This window comes from Chaetodon auriga, chromosome 8 (assembly GCF_051107435.1).
Source record: "Chaetodon auriga isolate fChaAug3 chromosome 8, fChaAug3.hap1, whole genome shotgun sequence".
Taxonomy (NCBI): domain Eukaryota; kingdom Metazoa; phylum Chordata; class Actinopteri; order Chaetodontiformes; family Chaetodontidae; genus Chaetodon; species Chaetodon auriga.
In genome coordinates, this window is record NC_135081.1 from 15,258,129 (window position 1) to 15,283,939 (window position 25,811).

At 42.6% G+C, this 25,811-nt stretch overlaps 2 protein-coding genes across 5 annotated transcripts in view; one reads left to right on the forward strand and one right to left on the reverse strand.

The window, feature by feature from the left end:
- Positions 1 to 9,255, forward strand: part of efna4 (ephrin A4) — a 31,844-nt gene extending 22,589 nt beyond the window's left edge. The window contains exons 3-5 of the mRNA XM_076737704.1: positions 1,601 to 1,669; positions 7,424 to 7,450; positions 8,222 to 9,255. Of these exons, the coding sequence (XP_076593819.1) occupies positions 1,601 to 1,669; positions 7,424 to 7,450; positions 8,222 to 8,310 (185 nt within the window). The 3' untranslated portion in view covers positions 8,311 to 9,255. The remainder of the gene's footprint in view (positions 1 to 1,600; positions 1,670 to 7,423; positions 7,451 to 8,221) is intronic.
- An 8,120-nt stretch (positions 9,256 to 17,375) lies between these two features.
- Positions 17,376 to 24,236, reverse strand: flad1 (flavin adenine dinucleotide synthetase 1). Of its 4 annotated transcripts, none has more exons than XM_076737953.1 (11): positions 23,862 to 24,236; positions 22,977 to 23,069; positions 22,585 to 22,753; positions 21,772 to 22,149; positions 20,650 to 20,763; positions 20,291 to 20,558; positions 19,800 to 19,947; positions 19,377 to 19,475; positions 19,001 to 19,190; positions 17,880 to 17,953; positions 17,376 to 17,773 (listed from the first exon to the last, which is right to left on the reverse strand). In XM_076737953.1, the coding sequence occupies exons 2-11, from the start codon at positions 22,982 to 22,984 to the stop codon at positions 17,638 to 17,640; spliced, it is 1,584 nt and encodes a 527-aa protein (XP_076594068.1). In that variant the 5' UTR covers positions 22,985 to 23,069; positions 23,862 to 24,236; the 3' UTR covers positions 17,376 to 17,637. The 4 variants fall into 4 exon arrangements, with proteins under 4 accessions (XP_076594068.1, XP_076594070.1, XP_076594069.1 ...); XM_076737955.1 differs by having other exon boundaries at positions 22,977 to 23,055; positions 23,862 to 23,989; XM_076737954.1 differs by having other exon boundaries at positions 23,740 to 23,893.
- Positions 24,237 to 25,811: the final 1,575 nt, after the last annotated feature.

The window sequence follows — 25,811 nt, forward strand, 5'->3', positions numbered from 1 at the left end:
ACCTTGACATCATCTGACAGTCAGCTGCTCCTGACGCGGAACCATTTGAAGGACATTGTCCCAAAGAGCCCTGCGACTTAGCAGAACGCAAGAAAGTCAATAAAACGCCTTTGACAACACACACACTCTGCCTTTTTAAAGACGTGCTACAAATAAGTTAAACACAAGTGCATTTACCAATATTACAACACATACCGCGTATAGGAACACAAACAAATACAGAAAAGTTTCCAGGGGACACCAAAAACTGAGGGACACCTTGTTAATAGGAGTCTATAGGAATAGTGCAACCACGATGTTAAAACTGTAAAAAAGAAATATTGAGCTTGGAAATAGTTTGACAAAACAAATTTTAAAATATCCCTTCAAGACATTTTAAGTCATAGAAAAATTCTTAAAAACAATAACAAAAACTAAACTACTACTACTACTTCTTTCACAATGAAAAATCCAGTATCAGACAGGAGCTAGCAGTAGCAGTATATATACATACATACATACACATTCTATACAATTAAAAAATAATATTGCTAATGGAAAAAAATAAATGAAAATGGAAAATAAATAAATTGAACTGCTGGACATACAGTTTGTCTCACTTCACTGAAAAGTCCATTCTCAGTGTCTCTGTGTACCGGAGACTTCAAGTTTCCACATCACGCGTGTGTGAGTTACACACTGCATCCCGATTAGCTTCAAAACTAGTTGCCATGTCACAGAATCCTGCTCATGCATCGTGCACGCCTTAAGCTCAGATGAATGTGAAACCTCTGCACAGCGAAGGTCAGACATTCAAGGGAAGTAACAATTAGCGAAAACTCATTTTTGAATGGAGGGGGGCTTTAAGTTCAGGTCCAAGGGTCAGAGCTCTGGAGTAAACATCAGCTCACCGTCCAACATCACCGACCTGTGGTGTGGTGGGAGTTGGCTTGCGTTTCATGTATTTGCAGCTCTTATTTTCATCCAGATGAGAAGATATTTCCCATTTTAAAACACAGTCACACCTCCATTCTGTGCTGTATCCTGAAATTGCAGGTACAAAGTGAGACAGACTGTTAGCGATCATACACTCAGCTTGTGCGGTGGGTCCCTGTTGAGTTAGCAGCTGTTTGTGAATAATTCAGCTAAAAAAAAAAACCCATTTAACTGCAGTTTCCGGGCAGATTTGTTTTGCAAACACAGTGTTGACCTGACAGGTAATGCAGCTGATGTTTTCCCGCGCGAGCCGTGATCAGTATTGATATGGGAGCAGACGCGTTCTTTTATGGCTGCTCCCTCAATTGTATTTTCTATTGTTTTTATTTAGCTGTGCAAATAAGCGTGAGGTATGTTTGTCTCTGTGACACAGGGAGAATTCTTTCGGTGTAATTCTTTCTGCTGATATCATGTATTGATATGGTAGAAACGGGAAAACAACCTCGCTGTTGTTCAGCTTCTGGTGTCATGGGAATTCTGAAGAAGTACCAAGAGAGTCCTCAAAGAGTAGACCTGATGGAAAGATTTCATTCAGCATATGCAAATGTATGGTTGCAAACTGTTTGTTGTGTTTAATGGATGAGTAGCGTGCTTAAATCTTCCTCTCTTCTTGTTTTTTTTCCAGCTCTGCCCTCAGATGAAGGCCCTCCTCTGCCATGTATGAAGTTGCGTGTCACCGTGTGCTGTGAGCCCAGTGAGTGCACTCCTCTTCTCATCTGTTCTTCCTTTCATCCTTCTCCTTTGTACACCAAGAGGCTCCTGTCTGCCTCTCTCATCCCTGCTATCAGGGCTGCATGGCATGATGTTCAGACTGCTACTCCCTCCTCTTCTTCAATAACTCAGATGCTCAAATTCTCCACTTTTATCAATGAAACTAAATGCATCTGCACCCCTCACGATCTTGTATTATCTTTAACCTTGTAAGATGAGATGCTTTTTAAAAACTACATGAACTCCACTCTCCTCTCCACTCCACGTCGGCTTTTAAACCTAATTGGATTGAGGGTTTTTTTAAGCATTAGTTCTCTCTAAAGCACATCTCTCCTCTTCTCCTCTCCCCTCTATTCTTTCCTCCTTTTCTTTTTTTTTTATACCTCCTTGTCTCCCTCATTCTCCCACTCTCCATCTCTGTGTCCCAGTGTGAAATTCCCAGCGTTGATCTAATCCAGAGTGCGCCTGGAGTAATGTTAGTCTTCCAGTCCAGTGAGCTGCCCATTCCGGTTGGGAATGTTGCCCAGTCACTGTGGGAATCCCTGTACAGTTGTTGCTGTGTGTGTGTGTGTGTGTGTGTGTGTGTGTGTGTGTGTGTGTGTGTGTGTGTGTGTGTCTCTGTGTCTGTGTCTGTGTCTGTGTCTGTGTGTGTGTGTGTCTGCATGTATAACCATTTTTCTGTGTCTGCACACTTGGTGTTTTTGTGCGCTCCTGCATGGGTCTATAGGCCTTTGCGTGTGTGCGTGCCCTCATATGCGTGTCTCAGACGTCTGTCCCAGTTCCCATCCTAGTGCTATCTGCAGGGGGGGGGGGCAAGGGGGCTTGTGGGGCTGTCCCAGGCTGACACACACTTTTTCCAGGAAAGCTGCAAGGTTGTGCGTCTCCGCATGTGCGTGAGACCCTTTCACTGAATTCCTACATATCTTCTAACAAATACCTCCCAACCATGCCGCCTTGATTAAATTTGTGGTGTGAAGGACAAAAAAAAAAAATCTTAAAAACCGGAATAAAAGGAGCCCCATCCGTCTCGAATGAATTCTTAAATGCCACCACTGTTCCGGTGCGAGACAGGGAGTAATTTGCTGCGTTATTAGCAGAGTGAAGGCTGATGGCTTTTTTTATATGTTAATTATCCTGCTGTCATTAATTAGAAAGGCCACAGATAGTTGTTGAGCGAGAAAATGCTAATATAGTCATGACCTTCTGACAGTATTCCCTGATCGACACATCTGAGCTGGAAATAATGAAAATATTTGAAATCACCTGGATTATGCAGGCTGGGAGACACGCACGCACACACTTGACTTTACTGTTGGAGCCCATTACTTCACATTAAAAAGACTTCAGCCTACAAAGATGCACATACTTCCAGCTGCTGTTTCCTGTCCTCGTTTTCTTCTCTCTCCTTCTCATCCTGTTCCTTAACCAAAACTAATCCCGACTAAATTTCAGGATCTCCCTCTCCTTGTCTTTCACTCCCCCCTCCCTCCGCTCCAGCCTCCTGCTCTTTCTTTTCTAGTCTTCTGTCATTCCTGAAGTGGCACTAATCCTCCCCTTCTCTCTGTCTCCTCAGCTCTCTCCTCCCTTCCTCATTTTTTATGATCTTTCGCTACTGGAGCAAAACTAATCTAGGCACCATCCATGGCAGTCTCTTACACTTCCTCCTCCCGCCCCCACCTTGACTCCACCCCTCCTCATCCCACCTCCTCCACCTTCCCTGTGTCTTCTCTATCTCTTTGTTGTATCTCCATATCCACAGTACAGTTAGTGGCCCGACTCCCGTCGCTCTCCGCTCCATCTTTGTCGAGCACATGCTGTGCGGCGATTGCGTTGGGACGAGAGTATATGAGGCCGGAGAGAGAGGAGTGAAGGAGATGGATGAGGGAGGAGATGAAGGAGAGTCAGAGGGTCTCTCTCTCTCTCTCTCTGTGTGACTGTCCATTAGTGGCGGTTTACCACAGCTGTTGTTGTGTTGCTCCCTGTGGTAACACCTCACATACTCTCTGGTTCCTTCCTGCTCAGGCTGCCTTTTATCTGACAGGTAGCATGGCAGCAGGGCACACCGTGTCTGTGTACTCTGAGTGTGTGTGTGTGTGTGTGTGTGTGTGTGTGTGGCCCTCGGTGATGGCAGCCTCACATCCTTCAGCTGCATCTCGTCTCTTATCTAAACTTCAAACCGTGCACCTCCCTCTCTTCTTCTCTCCCCAAACTTTTTTTTTTTTCTCTTCCCGAAAGCAGCCCATGTGATTAAAAGGGGATGCCCTGTTGTGGGTGTTTGAATTAATTATCAGCAAGCACACACACACACACACACACACACACACACACACACACACACACACACCTGATTTACACTGGTCTGAAGGACAGAGTGGTGACAGTGAGAGGGTCCATCAGGTACGCTGTCATTGCTCCAAGGTCAGCCACCGCTCACCAGTCCCTCGGTCTCCTCTCCAGTGTGTGAACGTGTGTGTTTAACGCCTTAATTTAACCCAAGAACACAGCAAAGCAGGCAGGACAGATTCAGTGACGCAGGGAGCTCCTAATGACATCCTGTGTGTGCGCGTGTGTGCGTGCGTGTGCCTGTGTGTGCGCGCCTTTGCTCATTTCCCCATCCTGGTTGTTGTTGGGAGCATTGTGAAGCGTGTTTTGGTTTTTTCGGCTTTGGTTCTGTTTCTTTGGCGCAGCGATGTGATGTTTATTTGAACACAACGCTGTCACGAATCACGCCAGAGAAGCAGCTTTGCTGAAAGGTGCTTGAGCCCGTGTTGCATCAGAAAACAAGGCTCTGAATCGGCATCAGCAGACTGGTGTCATGTGAAATCTCCGGCGCCCTGCAGCCCTCTATTGCATCTTTCACCGGCTCGCTTCGCCTCTCGCTCCATACTTACCTTTTCTTTTCTTTTTTGCTGCAGTTTCTCCATAAAACTCCTCCTGTTGTTTATCTCTCGTGTTCTCCTTGTCGCTCTGCCTCTCTGCCTTTCTCTTTTTCAGCCGTCCTACTGTGAGAAACCATTATAGACCAACTTCCTTCTCTCTCTAATTGATTCCCTTTCTCTCTCCGTCGCTCTTCGCTTTTTTCTGCCCCTGTCCCGCTGTGAGCAGTCCGTTGCATTCATTTCAGTTTGCAGGGCTTCACCATTTCCCCCAGTTTCTTTCTCCTTTTTTTTTTTTTTTTTTTGGGAGGGGGGTGCAATTTCTTACATCGCTGCTCTCCTTTACCCCCTCCACTCACAAATACCTTTGTACCCTCTGAACTCGATACACACAAGGACAAAACTCGGGACACAGGCATACACACACACCGCTTTGCCCAACCGAGCTCTCTCGGATCCCGAACTCGAAACTCAAAAATTGACGTTAACCGGGTTCGGCGAATTGCGTTTTTTCGTTCGCCGTTTTTTCTCTTTTTCGCAATTTTTGTTTCAGATTTCATTTTTAGTGATGTGCTAGCAGTCAGGGTGGTTAGCATTAGCTCCTGCGTGTGTAAAATGGCGGCATGAGAGGAGAGGTGGGATGGTGGAACGGTGTCTGTCTCTGCAGTGGGGCGTTCTGCCGACTGGAGACACGCACGCACGCTCACGCGCACACACAAACACACACACGGGCATGCACATGCACATGCACATGCACATGCACACGCTCACACATTTAGCCATGGTTGTGCATGTACAGTTACACACGCTGCATGTTTCTGACTGCAGTGCAGAGACGGCTCTGTTCTCGCAGTCACACCACCATGGACGCCATTTTGTGGCGGAGCTCACCATGACCAAAATTATGATGTTGACACAAACTGGTCTCCTCAATGTTCAGTTTTTGCACAGATGATGTGATTATAGCCGGATCAAAACACACATCTCACACACAGCTGGGTAAACACGAGGCATTTAACGTTTTAGTTTTCGATGAGCGGCGTGGCGTTACACACACGCTAATTGATACTGTTGAGCAAAGAGTTTTTCCTCTACCCAAGTGATTTAGACGTCTGATTTGAAATATAATCATAATTAACATAAGAAAATGTTTTTTTAGAATGTTTTGCCTCATCATATATCCACAGTAAAAAAACGTGCTGAAGACGAGACAAAGTTAAAGTGATATAACCTGTTTTTTCTCATCATTTTCCAAGTTTTGTTAATTGATTTAAAAAGCTTTATTGATAGAATTCTGCACTTTTTATGCTCCTGTTTTATCAACACGGTTTAAACTTGACAGGACGGTTATTAATATAAATATTCTTAGCTCATTAAATTGCATTAAAGCATATGTAGACAGCCGCGATGCAACATTTTTCTATTAAAAATGAGCCTGATCTTTGTTCTGTTTTGCGCGAGTTCGGCCGCACTATTTAGGAGCGTGAAATGTTTGCGTGCTGTTCATCTCTGTTTGCTTTTATTTGCCCTGCAAACGCTCACAATTTCAGCCACACAGACACACATCAGCACAGACACCAGCTCGGTGAGAGGCCCAGACCCAGCACGCTATTTAATGCTTCGTTAACCCCTCGATGGTCGTTAGTCGTACCGAACCTGAGAGTAATTTAGTGGCTCATGTCTGTCGGAGCGACATGTTGCTGCAGAGACCTGCAGGTACAAGATGGATCGTACAGACAAACGGTGTTTCTCTGCTAAGCCCTCATTTAATAAATCCTTTCTCCCTCTGTGTGACTCTGCAACAGATGAGCTTGGAGTGTCCCATTTCCTCTCTCATAATCTCAGTCAATCGCTGTGGGATGTGGATAGGTGGTAGTTTTCCTGGAGACATCAATACACACTTTACCTCCATACGTGTGTGTGTGTGTGTGCGCGCGCGCGTGTGTGTGTGCATGCTTGTGTGAGTCTTCGGGGTTGCAGTGACAGAGGTGGGTTCAAGGCCGTAGATCGATTTAATAACAGCTGCAATTGTGCAGCCTCATCCCCGTTTCCTGACCCGTCTGTCCTCTCTCGCCGATGTTACACAGCGGTTTATTTTTCTGTGGGGTTTTTAACCGTTTCCGCTTTTTAGTCTCACTACCTGTATTTTTTTCCCCCCTTTTCTTCATGTCTTCAGCAGCTCTCCCACCCCTCCCTATCCCTTCATCCTTACCATCCCTCCATCCTTCCTTCCATTATTTCCTTTTAGTCCGCCCCCTGCTGAGAAAGTGACGCCCAGACACAAACAGCCCCCTGTCCCGTCTCTTTCTCTCCCTCCCTTTTCTCTCTGTCTGACCTTGTTTCAATCTTTCCAGCCTTCTTTTTTTCACCGTACTTTCTCACTCGGGTCTCCACTGCTCTTCCTTTCATCTTCTGTCCACTTCTTGGTTTCGCTCTGTCATTTTGAATTTTCTTGTGTTTTTCCCCCCTTCTTTTTCATTTCCTGTATCCCCTCTGTATAATCTCGATCATTCTTACTCCTCCTCATTTACATAACACTATCTTTTCCTGTTGCCATGCTTCTCAAGGTCTTTTTTTATCCGACCTTTAAGGGAATTTGCATAGGGGACATATTTAGGGTTGCACAGCCAGTCAGTACTCATTTTTCATGGCGTTAGGCTTTGAGTAATGGTAAATACCTTCCCCTGGTCATTTGTCTGTTTCTTGCTTCTTTTGTTCCACAAAGCAGTAGCTTTATTGAGAAAGTTAAGCATGAAAAAATGACTAATCAGCAACTTGTTTCTGCACCTCAACTTAATCTAAATCTTCTCTCCTCTCTCTTTCTCTCTCTCTCTTTCTCTCTCCTCTCTGTCCTATTACAGCATCAGAGGGTTCAAAACAAATACAAGGTGAGATGCAACTTTTTATATCCAGTTCATCCTTATGATGCGTCTGTGTGCTGTGTGTCATATTTCTGTGTCTTTTTGTCCGTCTGTCTCGCTGAAGTTCAAGTTCAGATGTGGTTTATTTGCATGAATCGGTTTTAGTGCATACTAATATGGCATGTTGCAAGAAAAACGTGTAAACGAGAGATGAGAACATACATAAAACCAATTTAAAATGAATCTGTATTAGAAATTAGTCAAATGGAAATGCTTTATATGGCCAAAAGTATGTGGACATCCACAGGTTACATCCATACTATGTGATCTCATTCTAAAACAACGGCCATCAATGTCTCTTACGACGGCCTTCAGTCTTCTGGGAAGTTTTTCCAGCAGATTTTGAACCTAGTTGCACAGATTCATCATCAGTGATAAAGGGCCAACGAGGCCTGGCCTCCGAGTCTGCGTTCCAGTTCGTTCCAAAGCTGCCTGATGGGGTTGAGGTCAGAGCTTTGTGTAGGCCGGTTAAGTTCTTCTATGTCTAAGCACCGAAACTTAGAAACCAATGACAGGGGACAGTTCCACAAACTGCTGTCTCAAAGTTAGGGGGCCACACCGTTAGCTACAATATCACTGCATGCTGAGACATTATGATTTTTGGAAACTGCAGTTAAGGCGCTGATTCCAAACTGTGGAAAATTGATCCAAATGTTTGTGTCCACATACTTTTGGCCTTACAGGGCATTTCATACATACAGAAATATTTCATTCATAAAGTTTCCGTCTCTCTTTCAGGAACTATGCCTCGGAGTAGTGTTTGCTCACTGAGGACAGCTTCACCTCCACTCCTCCTCATCCTCATCCTTATCCTGTGGACTACCTGACTTCCTCGCACCCGTTCTCCATCAGATCGGGAGGTGTTGCTCAGATGTTCAAGTACACAGTGCAATCTATGCTCAGACAGTGAATGACACAATGCAATCCATGCTAAGCTATCGCAAATGACACATACTTACCTACTGGCCTTTTACCTGTGAAATTCCAGAAAGAATCGGGTGTCTTCTCCAGAACAGGGCTGCAGTGACTCAGGGACAGGCATGCTGAATCACAGTGATTCCTTTTTTGTTATTTTCCTCTTCTGCCTGTTGTGTAAGTAGAGCTAGTCATAAGAGTCATATCCGACTCTGATGCCAGAAGAACAATGAGTCTGTCCAGACAAAGTTTTCCCTCCTTCTCATCTCTGTTTCTCATTCTGTTTCTCATTTTCTATGCTTTGTGTTGGATTTACTTCTTTTTGAGAGCCTGCCTCCAGTTAAAAAGTGGCCAAACCAACACAAACTGCTGTACTGTGGCTTCAGCTAACTGACTGGAGATCAGTCAGTTAGCTGGTGACTTTTTGTCTCTTTTCATGGGCAGACACATATTTCAAACTGCCTTATTTGCATCTGTGTAAGATAACTGTGTTAAACTTTTGGGTTTTGCTGTTTTAAGAAGAAATGAGGAATATTCTGGAATAGTCCGGCAGGGCTGCTGCGCCCCCTACTGGGATTAAACTGGTTTAACTGGAGTTGGACTGGGTTGCCATAAGGTCAGAAACTGGACACTAGATTTTGGTGCTGTTTGGTAAAAATGGGACCTTGGACAGAGTTTGTGCTCTCTGATTGGGCCCCTGCTGTTCTGCCTCTACACCTCTCTGCCTGCTTCAGATTAAAGCACAGAACAGAGGGGTTTATGGGTAAATGGAGAGCACCAGCTCTTCTCACTCCACTATACACACTGCGGACCACTGAGGAGTCTCATTGCTTGATGCTCCTCTTGACCAACCAGTTGTGCACATAAGCGTTTTCTTCCTTTTGTTGCTGTTTGTTTGTTTGTTTTTTAAACAGGATCTTTGATTTTAGGTCTTACTGTAAAGTTAATATATTCTGCAAAATGAAATATATTAACTACATAATTCAATGTTTTAGTGAGAACTGATCTCTGGTATTTAAGGACAAAAGACAGACAAAAAAGACTTTTTTGCATACACAAACGGTGATTTATATTCTGGATATATGTGTAAATACTGATCATTTTCAATATGCTCTGCTGCAATGTAGTTTCACAGGTTAAATGATTTGAGGGTGGAATTAATTTCATTTTTTGCCAAATAGTTATTTAAAAAAAATACCATGATGAATTAGCTGTTCATTAACTTTTCAGATTTTTTTTTTAATTGAAATTGGAGATCATGTGGGTGTGAATATTTCATTGAAATTAGGCGACGTTTCGTTTATATATTTATAAAGTTCTCTAATTATTTTCCCACAATATTCAAGTGACTTGAGCTCACAAAATCCTTCGGTTTATTACAGTTTATTCTACCTTTAAACAAACTACATTGTTCGCACTTGATGTATTTCCTCTCTGCATGTGTGGGCGTCATGTTGTAAATCACACCAGTCATACCATTTGGTTGTTTTTTTATGGGTTTTTTCATGTTAATTTCCAAAAATTCCTTTTGAAGATTTGTTAAATCATTTTGATGTTGTAGAATTTTGCAATCATGTATACTAGGATTTTTTTTTGTTTGTTTATGTGTGTGTGTGTGTGTGTGTGTGTGTGTGTGTGTGTGTATGTATGTAATGTGTTCTGCATTCACATTTTAGTGAAGAATGTAGCCTCTTCTGTGAAGAGCCAACTGCAGTCTGAGCCTTTTTTTTACGCGGCAAGACAACAAAATAAATACGATTGCATTTAAACGCCTCGAGTCGATCGTCTTTTAATTTTCGAAAGTATCGATATTCCAAGTAACCGCAGGTCTCGGTGACAACACAAGCAACTTTATTTGCAGGACAGATACATCCAGTGTAATACGCAGGAGTCTGGAGAAAAAGAGACTTTGGGGACTTGACGTGACCTTGTGGTGTAAGAGGCCACTGTAATGTGAGCAACCTAGTGGAATATTGAGCTGATTTTTTTATCTATGGACGGCCAACGTCTGATAAGACTCAGACACCCAATAGAGTCCCGATATTAATAGACCCTGAAGATTCATCACCAATATATTGACCGTAAAGTAGTGACTGTATTTATTTCCAGTAAACCCAGAACTGAGATGGAGCAAGAGGAGATGTTTTTGTTTTGTGCTTTAGATGTAGGAGTGTACATCCAAATAAGCTGTAAATGCATTTCCATTTATGTCGGCTGTAATGTAGAACCTCTTGTGAAGCCAGGAAGGCAATTTCCTGGATAATAGGGCTAATGCTTCTATTTCATGGTTTATGATCTCTTCTGATGACATGTTTGTCACTGTTGAGGCATGTTATGAACTGCCTTTGATTCTGACCTTCACGTCGAAATTTCCAAAGCCCATTTTTTCATTCTTTTTCCGTAGTGAATGATGAAGTAAGCAGACTGAAATCAGCAGAAATCAGGGATACTTTTAGACCGGTGTCAAAGGAAAAGGACTTAAAAAGCAGTGTCCACTGTGTCCACTTCCCTTTCAGCTGTGTGAAAACTGTGTGGCTGTTTACCCCAAGAAAAGCATGCACAAACCAAAGCTTTTAGTAATAGTGTGATATTGGGTTTTTTTATACGTTGTATTTTTGGTTCCAGACAGGAAATGCTTGAACAATCATAGCAGGAATTTCTGAGATTTTCAGAACATCTTTGCACTTGACAGTGTTGATGTTTTGAACAAGTCCGCTGTGTGTCGATGTAAAGCCGGAGCTGAGCTCGCCCTCCAAAACAAACGTCATAATTGTGAACAGATGTTGCCATATATGCATTTAGAAGGTCATGAAAATCCCACGTCAAAGCTTCGTCCGAGGCTTTCTGGGGGATCATAAACAATTTCTGGGATGACGAATTTAGTTTTTAACTATCTGTCTGACAGAAAAAAGAAGGCCTCATTGCATATCCATATTGCAGCTCTCCCTTTCCGTGATGCTGTAATTACACTGTATCAAATTTCAACACAGCAGGTTCAGTTGCCACAAGTTGGCCTATAGCTAATTGGACCTCAGCTGAATATTTAAAGCTCAGATTGCCGTGTTGATTACATCTTCCGACATACAAAACTCTGGCTATGAATAGAAGCAAACAATGCTTATATAGTTACATTGAAATAATTTGAATAATATACTTAAGGGGGATACTCACAAGTCATCTTTTACATTTTATGAGAAAATCTAATTAAATACTTGAATGCATTTCACAGAAAGCTGTATTTTATCTGTATAAGAGTAAATGAAATCATCGTGCTTTCTTCTTTTCAGAGTTCGGCACAGAGTGGATGTCTTGGACACATGCTTCTCAAGCCTTTTCTTGATTTTTGGAAGGAAGATTTTCACAGTAATAAGTTTCCCAGCGTGTAATCAACACCTTGATCAGTAGCGGCATTCTTGTTGTGACTCCTGACCAGTGTATATTTCACACAATTCATATTTCAAGGTGAACCGAGGTGAGAGGGTGCCCTGTTGCAGGGAGTGCCCTTCTGAATACTTTGGTAAAGTAGTGCCTCAAGGTGAGGTCATTAGTTTTATTGAAGTCACAGCATCCATAAAAATAAGTGATCCAAGGCGAGGCTGGCTTTCTTTGACCATTCTGTCCTTAAAAGGATTCATTAGGTACATTTTCAGAAGAATATAACATAGCCAGCACTGAAACTGTGCTTTAAATATGTTATTCTAGGCAAGCTTGGTCTTGTTATGATGTTGCTTTTTTTCAGTTCAGGATTTATTAATTTACAGCTTTCACTGTTGTGTTTTGATTGTTTTCGCCGAGATGGGCCCTAAATGAGTGAGAGTGAGTGATGGCCAGAGCCAGCTAGAGACTTTAGCAGCCAAAAACGTAAGCTCCACTGATCTTTCCAGCTCACTAATCTAATATTTGTCATTTCTGCCCATAACTGCCCACATCTGCCTACCTCCAAAAAACCTTTTTGCATGAGGAAATGGGACTGAGCCGCAGTTTGAATCTCCTGACCTTTCAATCCCACAGCTCTGCACGTAAAACCATCACATACAGAAGCAGAAGCTCTGCGAAAAGGAAAAGTGTTTTTATCGCTTCCACGTGTCTGTAAGCAGCACTGGGTGTTATTTACTCCTGGAGGTAGCGTCTCAGTGTGTGTACAACACCACACTGTCCTGCAGAAGAGCTCTCAACTGTGTCAAGATCAAGAACTAAGTTAAAGTCTCCACCAATGCCATCTCTTGCACATATTGCGTCTGCTTTTTCAACACTTTATAATCAGATACAGTATATATTTCCAAGGGTGAATATCTGACTCTTCATGCAGTGGAGAGTGAAAAACTGACTTAAGATGTTAAATATGTGAAGTGGCTCATAACAAGCAGACCCACTACTTAAATGCCTTTAGATGCTTGAGAATAAAAGAGGAATATCCCCCTTTATTTATTCTGGCAGGTTTCACTTCACTTGTTTTCCCAGTGACACATTTAGAAGTATTTTCAATGGCCTTCCGAGCTGGTCAATAGTTATACCACACTTTACCTAAAACAGCAGTCACTTTGTCTTGAATCATGTAGATATCAATAGAGAGTCACTGTACAGATGCAGCTTTACGATCATTATGCGATAATTATTGACTTATTAATTAATTATGACAGTAAATCATTGCTGGTTTAAAAGTTTGACTATGATGATGACATTAAACAGCCCCCAAACTCTCTCTCTCTCTCTCTCTCTCTCTCTCTCTCTCTCTCTCTCTCTCTCTCTCTCTCTCTCAAAAAAAAGCACATATTTAAAATCAGTTCTCAAATTGCAGAATCAAAATGTCACCTAAAAACCGCTGAAGAAAATCATTTGGAATAGATGAGTCTCTTGAAATAACACATTTGCATTTACACATTTATTACTGAAGATGCCACATCACAACACACCGATCTTTGAGGAAATCTGTTGTTTTGTTTTGTTTTTTTAACACTATTAGTTTTTTTTTATACAGTTTGTATTTACATGAAATGATTTACTGCATCATCTACGATAGGAGCTCTGTGAGAAGCAGAAAAAAAAACACATAGCCTCATGCGTTGCTCACTGTTTCTTGGTTGTGAAAGCCTCGGATGATTATCGCTGAATAATTGCGTAGCCTTGATGAATTGGTGTGCTGTTTAATTTACAAGTGAGACTGTTATTTCCTCTTGGGGTATGAGCACAGTTTGTTCTAAACTATCCACGTCTGCTACTCTTATTCACATCCTTTATGAGTCAAGCAGTCAGTAACAATGTACTTATTTCTGCTGTGTGCTCACGAAGCAGGCTCTTCCAGTGTGTGGCAAGAACTGTGGTGAATGTGGATGGACCAGATTGTGACGAAGGAGGAAAGGTGTTTTCATGTTAGGCTCAACCAAGAGTCAACAGCCAACCGAGGCACTGCCTGTTTCTGTCAATGTGCTCTCATTCACATTCATTAATATCACCTTCCATATTTAAGAGCAACCCAAGGACACTCTGAAAAACACTGCAAGTGCTAACTTTGAACACTAAAAAGAGGATCAAGATGTCATCTGAAAGAGGTAAACATCGATGGGATATGTTACATTGATTTATACATTAAACTGGTGTCAGTCATAGCAGCACTTTCTGAATACTTCAAATCCAGTTTTAATCTTTCAGGGATCAGTAGACATTGGCTGGGCCTTTCTAACATCTTTCTAACTCCCTGCATCATGTTTAAGTTTAAGTTATGGCTGTTGAGTGCAAACGAGCTCCAGTTGAGTTGAGCTGAGCTGATTTTTTTCTCATCAGTTTTCAGCACGCCGGCTGATGCTTCACAGACCCCGGCCCCTTTATATTAAAGCGAGCCCGCTGTGTGAAAGGCGTTTCTGAATGCATCCCATGTGTGCGGCTGCGAGCGGGGGGTCTTGGTTCTGTGTACGGGACTGCGAGCTGTGACAAACTCAGGATTATGAGACCAGCTTTTATTTGAACGCACCAAAACCAGACACAAACGAGCTAAGTCAGTCACACATGGCAGCAAGCAAAGCAGCCTCCTCCCTCATTCTCCCTCCCACTTTCTCCCTTCCTTTCTGTCTCTCTTACTTTCATCCACTTTTAATGTGTGACACTTTGATACTGAACATCCTATTTCCCGTGTTCTGGTCGATTGGCTTTACATGCAGATGGATTGGTAATTTGCATAGACTCAAAGGTCTCCCTTCTCTCCTGATGCTTTCTGACAACGGAGTGTCTATTCATCCTCTGTGTTAAGCATCCCTCCCAGGACATCGCCTGAATTGCTGTCTCATGCTGCTTCAAGTCTCGTTTTACACTACAGGAACTGCTTAGGAATTGGATTAGGAACATATTCCTTTAGAGAAAAGCATCACAGTCGCCATGGCAGGCTCGCATCTGAAATGGATAGTTCACTCCGATATCAAAGCTTGTCACATGTTTTCATACAAAGTCACACCAAGTGATCTTAAGTCATGCTGAGTCCATTTCACACACACCATTAGCTGTGGACTCAGATGTACCTTAGAGTCCCACCTGGGAGGTTTGGAGAGGAACAATAGAGTGTATCAGCAGAGGAGTTATGGACCGAATGCTTCTTCTTATCCCTGGCAGGGATCATACTTCCTCCAGCTGACCTGAAATCTGTCTTTGGAGAGCCAATTAGGTTCAAATATGCACAGGAGGGAAAAAAATAGCCACTTGTTTTTATTCCTGCTTGTTCCACTTTGTCTCAAATGACTCAAGAGTTGCTGCATCAGAATTTTGAGAATGTTTTGTTTGCAGTTTTGTGGATTTCAAACAGACCCTGTTTCAAAAGCGCAGCAGTGTGAAATTAAAAAAATAAACAAATAAATCCATAAATATGCAGTTGGCGACCACATCAAAAAAAAAAAAAAAAGCATTTTAGTCCAGATACGTTTAGGCCCCTAGTCAATACCCATATCCTCTCACTATGTCACCAAGATGTTTTTTCTGACTCGATCAAAACATCATTTTGAAATTCATAAGACGGACAAAAATCCAGACTTCTGATACACAGAGAAGGCAGTGGGGAAGGAAGTGGTGTGATGACTACAGTTGATAGAAGCTGGATACAGTATTGAAGCCACAACAGACATGAGGGATGAAATGGGCAAGTGAGAGCGATGGAGTGACAGACACAAAGAGGACGCAAAGAGGATGAAGATGAAACTGCGGAAGACAGTGGAACAGAGGGACAGAGGTAATAAACTTCAGAAAGATATTATACAAATGTCAAGATCAACTCAGCATCCCTGGTCTGCAGTGGAGGAAGCATTCCGAGCTCCTCCTGCGTTGTTCTGTTGTAGCCGGTCAAGGTGGAGCTGGCTTTGAATACTTTATATTATGTTGAGGAAATATCGCAAGATAAATCTGAGGGGGTGCGAACATGATTAATGAGGTAGGATACAAGAAAAAAAAAGTTCTGCAACACAAATGTCCCTGTTTTTCTCTCTCTCTCTCTCTCTTATCTTTGCTCGGGCCTTGAACAGTTATCTAAATGAAACCATATGGGAGGTAGCCTAACAGCTAACATCTCATCTGAAATGTATTTGCAGGGATGGGGTCACAAGTCAGAAAGGGTGGGAACTACCGGTGTAATCCTTCACAATGTACTTGTAATATATTGGGTTTTCTAAGTTTATCATGAGTGTTTTTAGGTAAAATCTCAAACTGAAAAGTAATCCATAACTATAACTGTCAGATAAATAGAAGTGGATTATTGAGTCCAGTATCTCCTTCTAAAATAGTGGGTTAGAAGTATAAAATGACATAAAATGGAAACAGTCAAGTAAAGTACTGGTACCTCAAAGTACTTTTAAACAGTAGCTTTTTGAGTACTTATTTTCCATGCAAATGTAGGTCAAGAGCAAAAAAAAAAAAAAAAAAGGTCACACATGAGCATACTGTGAGATATTGTTGGTGGATTTATCAATAAACCTACATGACAGAAATATTAGAGACATTAGAAGGTAATGAGAAACCTTAGTCACAATAAACTCAGAGGAAACAACTTTGAAATACAAAAGTTTAATAATTTATCAGCTAAAATCAAATTATTACATTAGATTCCTTCAAGTAGGACAAAGTTTGAGTCCCATAAAGGAGGCCCGCCTCAGACACACTGCAAGTCTATAGGAATGCAATTTTCTTCCACACAAATATCATCATTTCAGACAATGTCCCGGTGTTTTTATCGCACCACCAAAGCCACGCCATTACATTTCTGCTGTGATTATAAAGCCTCTGTTCATTGCCTCTTTTATTACTGTTATTATTAATAAATCAAGCAAGCCGTGAAGCCCGGACAGATAAGTTAGGGCGCATGGGGGGCCGGGCTGGAGGTGGTAATTGCTGGTGTAACAGTGTGCGCAACCCCGCGGTGGCCTCGTAAGCGACCCGCTTTATTAGATCGGCCGGTATCGATCCTCTCTGCGCGGCGTTGACTAATCTCCAGGCGGGAGGAGAGAGAGAGAGCGCGGATCGATGAGCCTCGATTCAATCATGTCTGGAAACGGAGGAGGTAATTTTTTTGTAATCACGGGTGCTAAGTGGAAAAAGTGAGAACAACGCGCCCGTGAGGTGCGCGAGGAGAACTGCACCACCAGGGTGGAGGTTTTCCAGTGGAGAGACGCTCAGTTAAACACGTCGCACTGTGCAATTATGGACATAAAGTGTGAGACGCAGATGAATCAATATGAGCCTGTTGGTTGACCTTCAGCAGTTCGTCCGTGCTGCTGCGCACTCAGTTTCTCAAAGCTGATTTTCTCACCTTGACAGAAAACCTTTCTACGTTATTTACTAATACACTTTGATGGAGGCTGTCTTTCTGGGCAGATTGTTCTTATCGGATTTAGAAACAAGACAAATGGATTCATGAATAAGATAAATCAAGAGGAATATTGAAAGCCCTGCACGCACTGCCATCTGTATGCCAGACTCCTCTTAAAATAGTAACATGACAATGGAAAAAGATGACACAGATTGATGTTTTATTCAGCAGCACAGAGAGCCATTACTTCAGACTGAAACAAACAGCGCACGCAGAAACACACACGCAGACTTCCTTCACAAGCTCATTCTGCAGATTTTCTACAAATATTCACGTGGCGACTTGATCAAATGTCTGTGTTAGGTTTTCCAGACTTGTACGTGCAGAGTGAGGAGGTGATCTGAGTACTGAAAGTCTGGCTCCGTCAGCAACAGGTGACACAGTGAGAAGCGAGACTGCATCAGGCGCGGGAGTTTCGCTCTTCTTCTTCGTTCTCCAGGAGGTAGGCTGGCCTGTATCGCGTCACCCCCCTCCCATCCACCATCTGCAGGGCCGCATTTCGACAGGTGTTGTCCATGCTGCCCAGTGAAGTGTACCTGCAGGTGGACAGAGAGGGCTCAGACCAAGAATTCAGGTGTGACGTTGTGCAAACCTGAACAAGTGGAGGGTACAGAATGTGGAAAAGATTGCATGTACTCTTACCCTTTATCATAGAGAATACAGTAGGGCACATATAACGTCCTCAAGAAGGACCAGATGTCGTGATACGTCCAGTCCTGCGGAGCGTTAGGACACATAAAACTTAATTGGTTTGTGATTGATTCATGATTAGTTCAGTTGAGGGGAACTCATCCTCCGTGGATTCCTTTGAGATGCACACACATAAATTATCGTGCAATGAGGTCAACTGCTGAGCATCCGCCTGCAGTGTATGTATCACATGTCCCACTGCGGCTGTCACAGTGCAACCACTAACAGCTATTCTACAAGTATTTGTCATTTTTAAACACATGAACAAATTTAAAATAGAGCGGGTGACATTGTGTTTCTGCTCATGTGCATCTACTCTTCAGTAAACAGATGGAAGAGGAGGTTTCTGCCGACAAAAGACGGACTATGTCATTAAAAACCTGCACGATGTAGTTCAGTCCAGCACAACAGACCTGCAATAACTGCTAGAATCTGAAGCTTTTAATGTTAAACATCTGCTGAGAATGTGTTAGAGGTGTTGACTATTACATTGTGCAGGTGTACCTACTTTTTGTTTGTGTGTGAGGGGCAAAATATTGGGTCCAAACTATTCATAATATCATTTAAAGCTTTACAAATGCAGTATTACTGCAGGCCCGTTGATGTGCATTAAACTGTGCAGGTGTTGTGATATTTTGTTCACACCCCTGTAGATCTGCACTCTGGAACTTCAGTCGAGATGACAAATAACATTAAGTGTAACAAGGGGAAATTGCCTGGCTGGCGCAGTGAAAACAGATTTGTATTACCAGTCAAAAAAGCAGTTTCTCCCACAGCACCGTGCACGCTGTAGCTTTAAAAATGTGGGGAAACTGAGGGGCTGCTTGGTTCTTATTCTTATAATTAATGTCTGCAGGTGCTGAAGATAAAACCAGGTGTGTCTGGCTGTAACTGAAGTTTAACTTGTGATTTGGATGTATTTTTGATTCATTATGAATGAATCGATTGTTGATTTTCAGCTCATTTCTTTTACTCCAAGTGGATGATCTGACATGACACAGGAAAAACACGATAAAGGAGAAACACCAAGACACAATGAGACAGCGTATCTATGTATATTGTGCGTGTCTCACTAATAGCGGGTTGACTCTCATGTAGTTTGGCCAGCCGGCGTCAGTGGGACACATGGGGGTGAGTGTATGTGAGTAGGGGTCACTCCTCCGGGTTCCCATCAGGACAGCTTTGAGCTCCGGCTTCCTCTCCTGCACCTCGCTCAGTGCCTGCCGTATACTGCCCTCCACAGAGAACAGCTCCAGGTCATATCTATGGGAGACACGTCGCCAAATAACGAGTTGCTGTACTATAACATAGAGGACTGAGAGACTTTTTCAACTTAATATACAACCATCTGGACTGCTATGTATTAAAACACATGAAATTAATTTGCAAAAAACGATGACTTGAAAGGTGTTTCTCGACAGTGTGCAATAGGACGGATTGGTTGCTCACCTCTTTATTGTGTCCTGAAGGAATCTCTCCATTTCTGGGAAGGGAGAGATGATACGGATGTACAGAGCTTTCACCTTGTCTTTACCATCTGGATACTGCCTGAGAGCAGCAGGGTGGAGAGAAACAAGAGATAAGAAAGTGTATACAAAAACATAAAGATAAATAAGTTCCTTCTTAATTGATCCTCATCACCATCTCACTGCAGGTCAAGAAAAGTCCAAACGGTGGTCTGTCTTGTCCAAGATTTTTCTGTAGTTGCTGCTGAACTCATTTTCTTCTTCACTTCTTACTATGACACCCCACCGAGCAGAAGTGGCATCATTATTTTTCTTTTCATTTGAATCTCCCTTTCATCTTTCCTCTCTCTCAGGTCATTTGCTTTTGTCCTGATTAAATAATCATCGTCCTCGCCCCTCTTGTTACCGTTTCACTGCTGCGTGGTAGAGATGCAGCAGCGCCGTGCAGTCTTTGCCCCCGTTGAAGCCGACGCAGACTTCCTCTGTTGAATACTGATCCAGTGCAGCCTCTATCGTTTTCAGCGCAGACAGAACTTTCTCACCCAACGGTGTGCCTGTGGGAAAAAGAAATCAACAGGACGTTTTACAGTGAATGTACAGTAGTTAAAATTAGTTAGTTATAATCTAAATTATCCCTCATTCTTATGTCAAATTCAGAGTGAAAATATCTGCTTGTCTTATTTTATTGATGCTCCATTCTATTCTCTGTTCAGTCTCATGCCAGTTATATTCTTTTTAATAATCCACTATGATTTTATGGTGATAATTACTTTAATCTTTTTGCTTCCTTTATGGCTCCCAATGCCTGTGTAAAGTGGAGTTCTTTGCAATATTCATTTTATATTAAGTTGACATACTTTAACTATAATCTTCCACCACCCTCTGTCTCCCACTCACCGCTGTTGGCCAGTGTGTACACCTCAGCAGGGGCGATGGACACCGGGTCAGTCACTAAGGGCACCACGCTGCCCTTGGGCAGCTTGTCTACCAGCTGTGCCCGGGCTTTGTCCACCGCCTCCTGGTTATCGGAGTCCAGGACCAGCCTGACTCTGTGGTAGTTGCTCAACCAGTTGGGGTAAGAGCCCAGAGCCACCTTCCGGCCCCAATCAGCCTGCAGTTTGGTCAGCACAGGGGCGATATCTGCTTCATCTGCATCCACAAACACCTAACGCAAAAGATGTTCAGTTAGCTTGCTTATGCTATCAAAACACAGTATTCAGGTGGATTTAGAAATGATAGATATGGTGATGGCTTACCTCATGAGAGTGAAACCTGGTCCCTGACCCAGCGAAGAGGTGCTCCAGCCCACTGAAAGCCCTCTCCATCAGAGATGGGATCCCAGGAAAGATAAACACGTTCCGCACACTGACCTTGGAGAAGAAGGTACACACATCAGACACTGAAAGCATGAGCCCGACAGTCAGTGTTCTCCTGAACCGAAAGGTTCGATCTGTCTGTGTGTATTTTATGTTTCATTACAACAACCAAAACTTAAAATACCATGTATTTTTAAGGCAGTTAACGTCTAGAAACTAATCTTATGTCCTTCTTGTTTATACAGTTTATAAGGCAGTAAAAAAGTCTTCTTAATTATCCTATTTTAGGTCTGTTGCTGTGTGTCCTATTTATTCTACTTGTAAAATATGTTTTTCCTTAAATTGGACCAGAGCGGTCAATTGTTTTCTGTCTGTCTGATCTGATGACTTCAGTATGTCAGGGAAGCCATGGCTCTTTGTCAATCATGTTCTGAGCGTCTTATAGTCCAATCAATGTCAAGTTTAGGATGGCCTACTGTATGCATGAATGGAGTGAACGCACACATTTATGTAGCTACATCATGTAATTACTGGCACTAATGACTCATTTTAATTCTAGATAAGTCCGTGTTTGTATGTTGTTCATCTCCAATGTTTGCTGCAAAATTGGTTGCTGCTGACATTGCTCCTCCTCCGCCCACCTGCTCACCTGACGAGAGGTTAATGCCGCATTGCCATAAAGCGGTATCGGGTGGCGTAGTATCGGAGAAGTTTCATGAGTACAATTCCAAATGTGTGAGCAGTATCAGACAGATGCATCCCTTGACACAACATTATGTGCCTGTGAGTGAACATCTTCCTGAGAGTTATGTCAGCTAAACAATTTTTATTTGCCCCAAAAAGCCAACTGAAAAGGTAATACATAGCACAGCAGATATTTGGGACATCAATTTCAACAAAGAGTGCAGGGAGTCAGTGAGTAGGCGGTGGGTACTGACGCTTTATAGCCTCTGTATAATTTGATCTAATTTAGTGTTTTATGACAAAGTGATTGACTGCGTTTAACAACTGGCGCTTGATGAAAGAACGAAGCTAATCTCCCTCCATCCTGCTTTCACTCACCACTGGGTAGCGGAGCAATTCTCCGGTCTGAGGGTCAGTTCCGTAGTTGAGTTTGGCTGAGCGAGGCACCATGGCAAGTTTCATAGCAGCACTGCTCTCATCCACCACCCCAAAGAACTCCTTAACCAGCTGGGAGAGCTCAGGGTGAGGATATAACTCCTCTTGGAACGCCATGGCGATGCTCTCCAAAGTGACATCGTCGTGAGTAGGGCCAATGCCCCCTGAAGTGAAAAGGTGTGTGTACTGAGCTGAGAGGAGGGCCACCTCTTTGGCAATGACCTCCTGTGTGTCTGGTATGACCGTTATGCGCTGCACGGACACTCCAAGCTTCCTTAGTGCTCGTGTCAGAAAGGCACTGTTAGTGTCCACTGTGTAACCCTGAGAGACCAAAGACGAGAAGAGACACTCAGTAACAATTCGGTATCTCCACTGTCAGCTGGATGTTACATTCAAAGACTTGGCAATGACTCCAAGGTCTTGCTTGATGTGATTTCAATGACTCACAGTGAGCATGTTTTGAGAGTGATACACGACATCGGACAAAAACAAAATCTTCATGTTTAAATCATGATCATGTCAACTGAGCACTGCTGCCACGTCAAATAACCATCATAGGTCTTTCCTGAGGCGGTCCACAGAGCTGACGCATGCTGATGAATGTATATATTCATAAAATCGCATTTTCAAGTGTGCAGATTTTTTTATATCCACAAAGAATTTCTCTGTTCAAGGATTGTCAGAGGGTTACTGTGAATTGTACAAAAACAGCTTAAAAGTCCAACAAACCAGAGGCACTGGTCAACAATTAGTCACCTTGAGTATCTCATCTCCAATGATGAGAATGGCTGCAGTGGGAGCATCCCTGTTGGCTGCAGAGGACGGACTGGAACCCTGGTGGTTTGTGGACATGCTTGCTTTGCTGAGCTGAGCCACCAGTCTCCTCACACGCACCGCTGCTCTACTCAGCTTGGGAAAATCAAAGCTAGAGGACAAAAGGAAAATGCTTACGACACGGTTTGTTATGTTATTGCGCTGAATAATTTCACATCACAAATCTCCTGCGTCAATAACAACTCTATCATGATATACAGCAAAATCCAGTGTATCTTAACTTTACTTTTTAAGGTGTTCTCTATATACCTTTTGTTGAACTGTGATGACCTATTGTGCCTATGAGGATCTGTAAAGTTCCCTTTGAATCTTACATCAACATGAAGAATCCATACGGAGTATCCCAAATGTTTCAGTACAGTTCAGGTCCTCTTCTCCTTCATAACCAGCCTCCTAGCAGGGAGTAACTTAAAGGAGACACAAGCAAAAAAAATGAAATAACAGAGAAGGTTGTATAAATCATGACAACTAACAATACTGGATAGCCAAGCTGTGTGTCGTCTGTTGTCTGAGGCAGATCTTAAGAACCGGCAGATAATGCTAAAACATGCTGAGCGTGAAGACAAATTCGCTGGCATGGACACGCAGTGAAGAAAACTTTTTTAAGATTTGCGAGGAACCGAGAAACTGAGGATTTAGAAAATGGATCAAAGGTTTAATGGACAGCTACCAGCTGAGTGCAGCGGTCATAGGGGACAGTGTACTTTCGCAGCTGTGTGTGTGTGTGTGTGTGTGTGTGTGTGTGTGTGTGTGTGTGTGTTAATGTTTAGCCTTCCTAGAGTGTATCCTACAGACAGAGGAAACTAACGTATAGCAGCATGCTACTACCTCCACTTGACCCTACTTTATAACAATTTAAATTAACTGACTGACGAAATAGTGACATTGCTCTCGTGCACATTCGTTCGCCTTCATAAAAACTATCACAAATGATGGATTAAGGTCAATAAAAGTGTCAGGTACTTGTATGACCAATCTTAGCAAAATGTAGCACGTCTCCTTGCTAGGTTACTTGACGTTAAGCCAGTGTTAGAGGCACGAGCAGCGACCATTAGCATTCAAATAACATACACTTACATAGTGGCTTATGTTCTGTCTATGCTGTCGATTTCTCTTCATTGGCATAAACTGTATAGAAATGCACAATATACATTTTTTAGAATTAGGTAAGCAAACTCATTATACCCGGGATTACTTACTCCAGAGCCGCATATGCCCTCCTTACGTATCTGACCGCTTCCAGCTATATGTCACTCAAAAAATAATGTCCTCAGCCGTCCAATCAAACATTAGAAAAGGGTTCCCGAGAGGTACGAGAGCCAATCACGTTTACAGAAGTGGGTCTTAAAGGTCAGCCTTTCGTGTCCGCGGAAGTAACTGCTAGAATCAACAAATAACTGCGCAGCCATATTTGTCGTTTGGCCAAAATACATACGATAAATTTTAGCTGAACGAATTGTGCCCGCAACTCGTCTATCTGCCAGGTGCCACTTTGCACCACCTCCATTCGGAGAGAATGATGCTAACAGCTGCAAAGACACGACTTCTTTTCTTTTGCCCAAATCGAAAGAGATACTGAGATTATTCGAACTCTGCTGCCTCTGCTGGCTGGAGGAGTCAATGACCGATGACAGCCCTCACAGGACCTAAACCGTCTGCTGCTGTTTGGTTGTTTTTTCTATGGGTGGCGCACGTACAACTGGGTTATATCGAAACAAAGTGGAAGATGAATTGCTTTTTTTCCGCAGCACTGCATTTGCTTGAGAAGATACTGATGGTTTAAGTTACAACATTTTTTTTTCCAGGAAAGGAAATAAAATGATGTAAAGTTAGGAAAGATAAAATTGCTGAATTTAGTATAGAATAGTTTTTACTTAATGTGAGTATATTTATTTTTGTCATTCCCAGAACTTTTCATCCACTTTCTGTCCTAGCAAAGATATTCTTCCATAATTTAAAGATAGGTCTATTTCACACATGATGTATATTGAAAAGCAAAAGCGTAGGTGTAACTGATAATATTAATGATGGCACTGTTGTATTAAAGTGTCCCAGTAAGACAAAACAGTGTGACAGTTAGCCAGCATGAACAATACCAGGACCCTCAAACTGGAGCAGCTAAAAGGAATGCAGCCATCATTCATTTAATTATGTACACCTGTGCTTTTCTTTCTGCATCACGTCAAAATACTTTCTGTGAAAAATGGTCTATTATGCATATGAAGATCTAGCTTAGGGGGCACATGAGCAGTTCCACTGGAGCTGCTGGGGTTAAATCAAATGCCTTGCTCAAAGGCAAGTTCACCTGTTGCTGGTATTTTTAGGTTTTAAGGTGTTGCTTTAATCTCTTTTCACCATGAAATGGTTCTTCATGGATGTAAAAATGTATGGACCTTGTATGAAAATCAGTGTCCAGACAATGAAAACTGCTGATGGCTGGGGACTATTGGCTGTTATAGGAAACCATATGGTTTAAAGCATCTATAGTGGAGGACTACAACTATGCATTCAGTTAGCTGGTTATTGTGAACAAAACGAATAATAAAATCAGTGAGACTAAAGAACAGAAACACCTCTCTGTATAATGCAATAAAGTTGAACAATACCACAAACTACATCCTCCAAAATGACAATAGAGTTGAATCAACACTTCTCCAAAACAACTTCAACCACAACCGAACATGACCACCTTCATGAAGGTAAGATTTCTCTCTAACTGCATTAGTTTCAGCTAGCTGTACCTAATAAACTGGCATCTAAGTACACATACTGCTGTATGCTTTAGAAATATGATTAAAAATGTACATTTCGATGGTAACAACATCATAATAAATCACACACACCCAACAGCAGTAATAAAGGAATACATTAATGTGACGAAGCTGTTATGGTGAAGATAAGATTTTTCTTTTGGTCTTTGTGGTGACTGAAGGACAAAACATGTTGTTCGCATGTGGTATTTATTTAAGGTAATTTACGTGTTCATGTTTTTGGCTTGCAACCTGGGATTTCTACTTTTGCGCAATCTGCACTGAATGGGCCAGGTGCAAAACGGGGCCAAACGCGCGCGCGCGCGCACGCACACACACATACACAGACACGCACACAGCATCCGCGGCCAGATGACGTTGCCATTTGTTCGCGGAAGT

What these genes read in the sequence shown, in the direction of transcription:
- flad1 (XM_076737953.1), bottom strand. An exon ending in TTGGAGATGAGATACTCAAG is followed by an intron (nt 22,150 to 22,584) that starts GTGACTAATTGT and finishes TTGGTCTCTCAG; the next exon opens with GGTTACACAGTGGACACTAA. An exon ending in TGTATTCTCTATGATAAAGG is followed by an intron (nt 17,774 to 17,879) that starts GTAAGAGTACAT and finishes GTCCACCTGCAG; the next exon opens with GTACACTTCACTGGGCAGCA.